The sequence below is a fragment of the Bombus terrestris genome, chromosome 5 (assembly GCF_910591885.1).
Source record: "Bombus terrestris chromosome 5, iyBomTerr1.2, whole genome shotgun sequence".
In the NCBI taxonomy this organism is placed as follows: Eukaryota; Metazoa; Arthropoda; class Insecta; order Hymenoptera; family Apidae; genus Bombus; species Bombus terrestris.
The window spans coordinates 435,370-445,146 of record NC_063273.1 but is presented as its reverse complement, the minus strand read 5'-3'; the positions used below and the strand labels follow the sequence as shown (position 1 = coordinate 445,146).

General features: G+C 30.6%; 1 protein-coding gene across 1 annotated transcript; it reads left to right on the top strand.

Moving 5' to 3' along the window:
- Positions 1–4,446: 4,446 nt before the first annotated feature.
- On the top strand, positions 4,447–8,411 carry LOC105665784 (zinc finger protein 420). The gene is made up of 5 exons (XM_012309087.3): positions 4,447–4,636; positions 5,086–5,329; positions 5,888–6,775; positions 6,896–7,417; positions 7,538–8,411. The coding sequence occupies exons 1-5, from the start codon at positions 4,623–4,625 to the stop codon at positions 8,351–8,353; spliced, it is 2,484 nt and encodes an 827-aa protein (XP_012164477.2). The 5' UTR covers positions 4,447–4,622; the 3' UTR covers positions 8,354–8,411.
- The last annotated feature ends 1,366 nt before the right edge of the window (positions 8,412–9,777 follow it).

Here is a 9,777-nt window from a genome sequence, read left to right as displayed (position 1 = left end):
CGGTAGGTAGGGAGTTAAAGAAACGGGGAAAAAATATGGCGATGGATCCGAGCATGATGGAAGGCATCGAATAGGAAATTCAAGAGAAAATTCTATTCTTTCTTTTTGATGATGAGTTGATATATGAATAATGGAACTGAATGCATAATATCGAGAAAAAATATTATTTCCATCGAATATCAACTCTCGATGCAACTAGATATATTGTTTGTCGATCAGAACGATACACATTATAATTAAATAAATAATATTAATAAGCTGTTGCGACACTATTTTTCGAATCTTTATCATAGGAGCATATTACGAAACAAAGGGTAGCATACCAAGATTTTGTATTAGAAAAAAAGAAAGTGGAACAATACGATACAATGGTTTTTTCATTCGATATGGCATCGAAAGTATCGAAAGTATTTTGTAACGTGAGAAAGGATTTACTTAATTGCAGATCGTACTACAGTTTTTTATTTTCTTCTATACAGTTTGTCAACTATTCTGCAATTTGTTTTGCACAGTTGATATATCTATAAACATAGTAAACGCGTCTATAGTGTATACGTATAGTCCGCGCGTATAGTAACGCGTTTTATTTCTTTTTCTATCTCATCCCTTTTTTTTCCTCTTTTTAATACGAAATCAAACAATATTTGTTTTCTGAGAGAGTTTAGTTTTAACGTAGGTGAAATATACAAGATATTTCGTAGGATCGGTGCAATTAAAAAAGTAGATATTTGAAAATCTGAAACAAGATAACTTACTGCAGTTTTCAACAACACGCAATTATCTTTACCTTCCTGTTTTCAATATAATTATTCGATAAATATTCAATTTTCATTTTTCCAAGCCAATTAAAATAGTATAATCTTTACAATACAAAATAAGTGTGTGTGTGTATGTATGTGTATGTTATGAAAAATAAAGTCAATTTATGTAATAAAACTTGCAAACAGTTATCTTGTTTTAGACGTATTGTAGCAATGTTTGATTTTTTAATTGCATTAAATCCCAAGAAGTGCAACGTATTAGGCCTAATAGGTATTAACTAATGTACATGAAAGAGTATAATTCGCATAGAGGGGGGATATAAAACAATCAGAGACCACGATAACGAAAGTATTTATCGAAAACCGATAAAGAATCTAATTATTTAAATTACGCTCCGGTTGAAATCTTTATGCTTATTATAAAGAATTCGCTCAAAATCTACCGGGTGTCCGTAAAATTTGTATTTTGTATATCTGTATATCCTGTATATGTGTGTATTTATGTGTACTTATCTTTCTGTCTAACTATACAGAATATATATATGTAACAAAGTATTATTATGGTGCAAACGAAAGTATTGTATCTTAGAATATTCCTGTATTTTCTTAAAATATTGTTATTAAAATTTATTATATCATTTTTAATTGTAATCTCTGTATATTATATATTAGGTTGTCCGAAACGTTTCTTTCGTTTTATAAGGAAATAATAGACGCACAATGCTTTTTTTGTTTTATATTAGTTTATTGAATTATGCACGAACATAATAACAGAAATAGAATGAAATAGATCATACATAATTTAATAAAATAATATAAAACAGAAATTGTTGTTCATCTATTATCACCTTATGAAACGAAAGAAACTTTTCAGGCAACCTAATATATTATAAATACGACATAATTTCCATTTTCATAGAATATAATATGAAAAATAAATCAATTGTTTCATTTTATAATAAAGGAATCTCAAAGGATGTAATACTTTCATCTATTCTAATACATTAGACCATGTATTTAAAAAATGAGCTCATATTACGACGATTTTTTCGATCGTAATTCTACACGAATTTTTTACATTGTTCCGATAGATAGACTCGTTCTTAAGGTAAGGTCCTCAACTTTTATTAATACTTCGTATAGATATAGGAATGTATCAGTGAAAATGTGTAAAACTTTAGGAAACCGTGTATATATTAAAAAACCAAAGTTTCAAGAACTATAAAGTTCGTGTAACAATTAAAAATTCCTGAAACTTAAGAAACTTCTGGAAAGTTTTTTAATAGGTAAAATTCGCCAAAAATAGTTGCTATATATATATCTGTCGAAAATTATACAAAAAGTTTGAAATATGCTAAAATTCTTCAAAATTATCTTTCATCTGGAAAACATCTTTTAATCAATTTAATCAATTTTTTATTCCTTAGAAAAATGTAGATAGGTATTCTAATTACATTAAAGTAAAAATTTTGGCACCTTCTCGAGTCTTCCCATTTCTTCTTATGCTTTTACCTACATTATGTAAAAGTTGGATTTCTTTGGTTTTCAAATAGTTTTTCTAAATTAAAAGGATCCATTAAGATTTTGGCAAAATAGAATATATAAGAAAGTAGAAGCACTGTAATTAAAAATACAATACGTACTATTACTAACTCTCTAACAAGATAGAAGCTATACAATGCACAACAAGTTAAATTATATTCTACGGACACCCGGTATTTTTTTATGTAATCAAAAGAGTATATAAGATTAAAACTTGAACATGAGCCATGTGAAACAACAACAACAAGCAGCAGCAGCAACAACAAACAAACAGTCATTACTGACAATCGCGCATTACAGACCAAGAACTACAAAAAAGAAAGACATAAGTAAAAAATGATAATTTGAATTCGTCAGATGGATTCCGTAAAGAATGTGTAAAAAAAGAGAAACCGTAGAAAGAGAATTAAGATATTCGAGAAGAAACAACAGGTTCCTAATTCTCTTCTTAAATCGCAGTCTTTCGTTTACAATCGTGATCATACTTTTCTATAATTGCTTCGCTCTATTTGCATAAAAAGAAACAAATAAATTTTTACACGCATCATCTATTTTTCAATCACTTATTTCTACGATTATACCGTACAAAATTAAATCCAACTAATGTTCAAACAGAGGAAACTCTATCGAGGAAAGAAACTCAAGTCTATTTTAAACGAAATATTTTCCAATCGATTTAAATATTTTAATCGATTAATACACAATTACTCTATTACGATTTATAAGTTTTGCACATGTTCGTTTTTTAAGACTATCGTCATTTCTTCCGAAAGAAATTCCTTTTTCTAATGTTTGAATATTTTTTAATCGCGTAAAGAATGCACAAAACTGGGAAAAGATTGCACTGAATATATTGTATATAGCCAATATTGTTTCTTCTGATATAAGGATATAGCGCAATAATCTATTGTGATCTAACCCGTTAGATATAGAATCTTTCTTGGAATGTATATTTTTCCCTTGAAGAAACTGCTGCGACGACCTTTCGAAAAACAGATGCTTTATTTTTAAAAACAACAAAGAGAGATTTATTATTGTTCACACAATTATATGGATATATATATATATATATATATATGTATGTATGTATATATTGCAATCTAACGGGTTATGAACGACGTTAATAACATACCTAAGATTGTTCTATCATTCGTACGAACTGTTTATCGTTGAGCAAATGGAAATTTCCATTTCGTTGAAACCGGGACGAATGATTACTCAGCGACAGACATGATGTTGAAAAATTGAATAAACAATTGGTTAGTAATAACAAGTTTTCAAGCACTATCTGCTTCAAAATAAAACCGTATTTGTATACAATTATAAGCATATGATATTATATAGAAATGTAGGTAGTTGATTGATTGAATTTGTTTTAAAAAATTATCTAATAAAAGCGAAAGGAAATGATGTATTGAATAAAAATACAGCGGGAAGTTTTACTAGTAACGTTACCGTAATCTGGAAACTTGCCTTTCTTAATACGTTTAATTCAATATAATTTACATATATAAAGAAATATTATTTTAATAAGAAGATATCTCCTTCTAATTCGACTGATATTTTAGTATTAAATTCAAACGAAATACAAACGATATTAAAATAAGATGCGTGCGCAACTGGTTTCAATATCTGAATATAATTTCTTGATAAACATGTTTTCTTTTTTATTGTTTGTCGTATATTATGAAATATACGCACGTTTCATAATTCTATAAGAATAATTTTATAGAACTAACTAATTCTTGGAATAAAAATATACATTACTTTCAATCTCGATTTTCAAGGGAATATAATATTGAAAAGTATAGAGAAACAAAAAGAAAATCCATCAGATGTGTAATTTGAGTTTTGCTCCAGTGAAAGGTGCGTTGTAAAATTGTTGCCACCAGAGAATCTATGAATAAATGCAAGTGTATTTACTCTGTGATACGTGTACAGATAGTCTATTTGTATGTTTCGTTGAAATAAGTCTATACTTCAAATGCTCTATTGTAAAGTTGATTGAATTTGAGATGAATAAATTCGAACAATAAAGGAAACGAAAAGCATTTAAGATCAGAATTAAGTATTTTCCTATTTTTTTCCTACTTTTCTTCTTCCTTCCGTTTTCTCTGCACTCTCTTTCTTTATTCTGTTATTTCACTTGTAGAAAATCTTAATCTTAATCTTAAGGACAGACATATTTGCATACACATGTTAATACATCATACTGCGCATGTGCGTGCGTATTATGGCGACATCTTAACTGACATTTAAAATACATGTAATATAAGTACGTGTGTATTCTTTATGTATTTCTAATAGACGCACATCTAAATGAATATTAAATAGTATGTAATTATTTGTATAACGTATACAAATAAACATGTTTGGCGTATGTTGAATGAATAACATAAAAAGTAAAATATACTTTTGATGTTGCTTTGAGGACAAAATAACTTATTAGTTCTTTATACGGGATATAAATAGAGGTTAAGAATAGAAAGTAGAATTATAATCTCTTGAAATAATTTTAATTCCCATATAATCGACCACATAATCTTTCCTCTGAAACGATGTTTTTTATTTAAAACTTCCAAGCATGTTATAAACTATTTATAGTATCATATGTACTGTATGTGCTTAAATCATTATATTTCTCTATGAATTGTATTTCTTGTCATATCTTTTATGCAAATATCGAGTTTGTGATATCTTCTTCACACTTGTAATTATCAAATAGTTATTCAAGTTTCATCTGATGTTTTGTTATTAATTTTGAACATTTCCTACCTACAAGTGCATCCAACAAGAGAAGTGTTCAAAAACATTGTCGGTTTCCTAAGAGGGGGAGATCGAGTCGTAGCTTGACTCCCAAATGCATTAAAATGGAAGTTTCGAAAAACGAGCAATTAGTTGACACATATGAGAAAATTTATGGAGATGAATGCCGAATCTGTTTGAAAAAAGCTGTTGAAATTTGTGAACTTTTTAAAAATGGGGACACTATTCCTCGAAAACTTATGGCCGTTGCTTCTGTACAGGTTAGTTTGTATCACCTTTTACGATAATAACATATTAAAAACTAATTCCTTGAAATTTTATTTCCTTCTTCTGTACATGTGCTTTTGATATTAATATTTAGTATGTCTTTCATGCCTCTCGAAGAAACTTTCTCAATCTATATGTGACCTACATTAACAACAACTAATTGAAGCCAACAACATTTAGAAAGAAATTTGAAATTTTTGAAAAATATAAAGCAATTAGAAAACTTTACTATGTTTTCAATAAATTTGTCATCATCTTGAACTTGTATTTCTTCAATTGTTTTGTTATTACCCTATTATTTATATATCTATATAAAGAAGTTTTTTATCCAACTGCAATAACTCTTATTACTATATTTAAATTTAAATATCATCGATTACAATTTTAATGCAATAATAATGTACTAATGATTTTAGAAATCATGTTATAATGAATTTATAATGCATATGTTGCATACAACGTAGTAACATTTTTTATAGTTCTTCTGTAAATTATACGTTTATATAGATTTTATTTATGAACACTAAAGAAATACATGTATGTTGTTTTAGATTGCAGAAGGAGACGGTTTACCACCAGTGATTTGCATGCCTTGTAACCAGCGTTTAGATGCATCTTATGATTTTAAATGTCAAATACAAAATTCAGATGAGAAGCTTCGTCAAATTCTAAAGCTAAAATCCTCTTCTAACGATTCTGTTACCAACGCCAGCACCATAGTTACAGCAATAATCGCTGATGTGATATCTAGCGTAATATCTTCTGAGAAAGAAAATACAGAAAAACAAGAAGTTTGTTCTACAAATTTCTGCAATGATAATTTTTGCTTCACGAAAGATGAAACAGCTTTTTGTCTCAATTCAGAGAAGAACTTGTTTTGTTACGAAAAAGAATCATCACACAGTCGATTAAACGATACAGAGCAAAGAAAGAGCCTAGAAAATGTAAATGTTTATAAAAGTTTATTAGAGGATGATTCTGTAAGACAAATCGATTCGATGAAACAAGAGTTTGCCTTATTAGACGATCATATGGTACAAACTAAAGATGTTCCATTAAAAGGAGAAGCAAGTATAGAAGAAAGTCAACAGATGTCAGAAGAGACATCAAAGACAGATAGTATTCAAGATGATGATGATGATGAAAAACCATTAATTTCACGCACAACTAGATTACGCTGTACACAATGTATCAAGTCTTTTCGTACAAAAGTGGCCTTGCAGAGACACGCCATTGTACATAAACGTAAGACCAAATTACGCTATGTTTGTTATGTTTGCGATAAACAATATTCTACGCTTGCAAAAGTGAAAAATCATGTTGCAATTTGTCACGAAGCTCGCGATAAAAAAGAAAATATTCAACATAAGAGAATTAGTTATGAGCAAAATAAAGCAATCGCGAGTGTACAAGATAAAAGGATTAATACTAATGTCCAAGTAAGTATTTAAATTGGATTTTAGATAGACTTTGCCCAAGATTTTTGGCCAAGGAAGATCATTACAGCTATTATATTTTACCATAAATTAGTTTAAGGTCGTCGTATTGTCATATTTCAGGATAAAAGAATAAAAATTCAAAAAAATGATGACTCTCCTAAGGAACAACGAAAAAGCTTAAAATTTACTTGCAAAGTGTGTTCAAAACAATTTACTTATCAAAAATCTTTTATCACACACGCTAAAAGTCATCCAGAGTATAAACTGGAAGAATTGGACGATTCGTCTCAATGTTGGGTAAAAGAAAGATGTACAGAAACCGTGGTGGAGGAAGAAGAAAATGAAGAAGAGGAAGAGGAAGAAGACGAGGAAGACGAAAACCTTCCTGCTGAAAGTTTACAGTGCACTCAGTGTGGGAAATTATTTGCAACAAAAAGAAATCTTAAAAGACATGTTTCCACACATAGCGGATTAAAATATACGTGTGAAACATGTGGTAAAGGATTCTCAAGAGTGGATAAATTAAAAGATCATGAACAATCAAAGCACAAGGCTGAATTATTCGACAATTCTGATTTGGATGATAAAGAGGACACAGACAATGTAGTTAATAAAGGTGACTGTTTAGAAGGAAGAAAGAAAGTAAGTAAGTTATTAAACTCGAAACTTGAAACTTTTCTCTGTTTTTAAACTAAAATAATTTGTTCAATAATATTGGAATATTATTATTTTAGGATTATTATTTTATTATTATTATTTTAGGATCGTCACAATAGACCTCACAAATGTGCAATCTGCCCTAAATCGTTCGCGCAAGCGCAATCGCTAGCGAATCACATAGAACGTCATAAGCGGGTAAAAGAAACTCAAAAAAGATTTCTTTGCGAAGTCTGTAGCAAGTGTTTTGCACAGAGTGGATCTCTGGTTGCGCACATGCGTACTCATACAGGAGTTAAGCCGTACGTTTGTAACGTGTGCAGTAGAGCATTTACGAAGAGCACTTATCTACAATTGCATCTACGTACTCATAGCGGTGAAAAACCTTATATTTGCCAGTATTGTAGTAGGGCGTTTGCACGTGCTAACACATTAGCACGGCACATAACAATGCATACAGGGGAAGCAAAATATCATTGTCAGATTTGTACAAAATCATTTAGAAGACTGACTTCGTTGAATGAACATACTTATACGCACACTGGACAGAGACCATACGCTTGCAAAATTTGTACAAAGAGATATAACAATGCAGGGTCACTTTACGCGCATAGAAAGAAATGCAAGGCACAGCAATTATCTAACCCTGGATTCGCGGTTTCCGTGGAAACCTGTTCTGTATCAGAACAACAAGAAGTAGACGTTCCACAAGTTTTGATCTATTCCCACAGGAAATTAGTAGAGGACGCAACTGTCGGGCAAGTCACACCCACACCACAGTACATGCTCGCAAATGTACACAATCAGAAGAATTTGGGATCAAATATTATACAACCGTTTCCAGTGGATGATTCAAATGTTTATACAATTAATACGAAGCAATTTAAGAATCCCTATTATACAATTTATCCAAACATGTAAAATAATAACGCGCGTGTGTGTGTGGGAGATTGATTAAAGAATGCCTTTTTTAGAGCTACTCCTCTGGTCTTTTTCTTTGCCATGTTTCTCTTTTTTTTGTACAGTTACCGAATAAAAATGCGAAAATAAGGTGAGAGAGACCTCTAAGGTGGTAAATACATACTATAGAGTAAATGAATAAATAAATACAAGGTAAAAATACATGTGAAAATTGAAGCTTTTAAAAGATCATTTAAGCCTAATATTCTTAATTGTGAAAATTATAAAACGACATTTGGTAGTTTGGAAGTTTTAAGAATTTATATATATATACACACATTCGTAATAAAGTTCTGTATTTTAGCAGTCATGGTAACGTTAACACTGACAAAGGAATATGTCTTATACTTATAGCAGTATTTTCAGTAATAAACATAATGATAAGGGGTGCATTAATAAGGGGCGTTGAAAAAGAGACAATGCAGTAGCCAGAAGGGCTACTAAAATCCGATCGTCTTTCATTCTATTAGGTCATCCCATAAGTTCGTGCCGACTTTTGTGTATACATTTCATGTGTCGATTTATAAACATACGGCGATAAGGGACCAATGCACTTGAGCTTAGCTGATCGAGAACAGGCTAGAGCAGATTTTTGTGGGTATAAGATCGTAATATAGTGAACACAGTGACTTCTAACAGTAAAAAATTACGAGTGAAATGCGTATCCATTTTCGACATCTCATGTTATATGAATTTCGGAAAGGAAGTTCTGTAACAATTGCCACGAAAAACATATGTGCTGTTTACGGAGAAAATGCGCTTTCATCTCGCACCTGTAGAAAGTGATTCCAACGTTTTAGAGCTGGGAATTTCTGTTTAGAAGACGAGGAACGCTCCGGACGTCCTCCTCAGACAGACGAAGATAGAATTCGGGATCTTTTTGAAAAATCATGAAGTTTGACAGTTCAAGAGATGTCAAATGTTCTGAAAATACCTAAGACAACGATTCATAGGTGTTTAAAAAAAATGGGGATGGTGTGGAAAAAAATAAAAAATATCTGAAAATTCCCGAAATTTGATACTCAACGCTAATAAATATTAATCTACGCACTCGTATTTAAGCAATACGCAACACTAATAGCGAGAGATCGAAGTGCAGCCATTTAAAAGGTTGCCGATGAACGATCACACTTGCACAGCTTTTGCAGCTGTATCGTGTGATCCAGGAACAGAGTCCGACAAATACAGTCGGAAGGTTTGGGCATTTTGTAAACGCAACTCTACTTAAGAAAACGCGATCATTCATTATAGCAACGCTAACTCTTAAAATGAATTTAATGATAATTACTATTTACTATATGAAAAAGCTACTTTAAATACTTTGGTAATGCTACTTGCAATACTATACAATTAATTGAAAACTAATACTTTTATAATCTAATTTT

Bases quoted from the DNA above. Each gene is read 5' to 3' on its own strand.
- LOC105665784 (XM_012309087.3), top strand. The intron at 5,330-5,887 runs GTTAGTTTGTAT...ATGTTGTTTTAG, and splicing joins TGGCCGTTGCTTCTGTACAG to ATTGCAGAAGGAGACGGTTT. The intron at 7,418-7,537 runs GTAAGTAAGTTA...TTATTATTTTAG, and splicing joins GTTTAGAAGGAAGAAAGAAA to GATCGTCACAATAGACCTCA.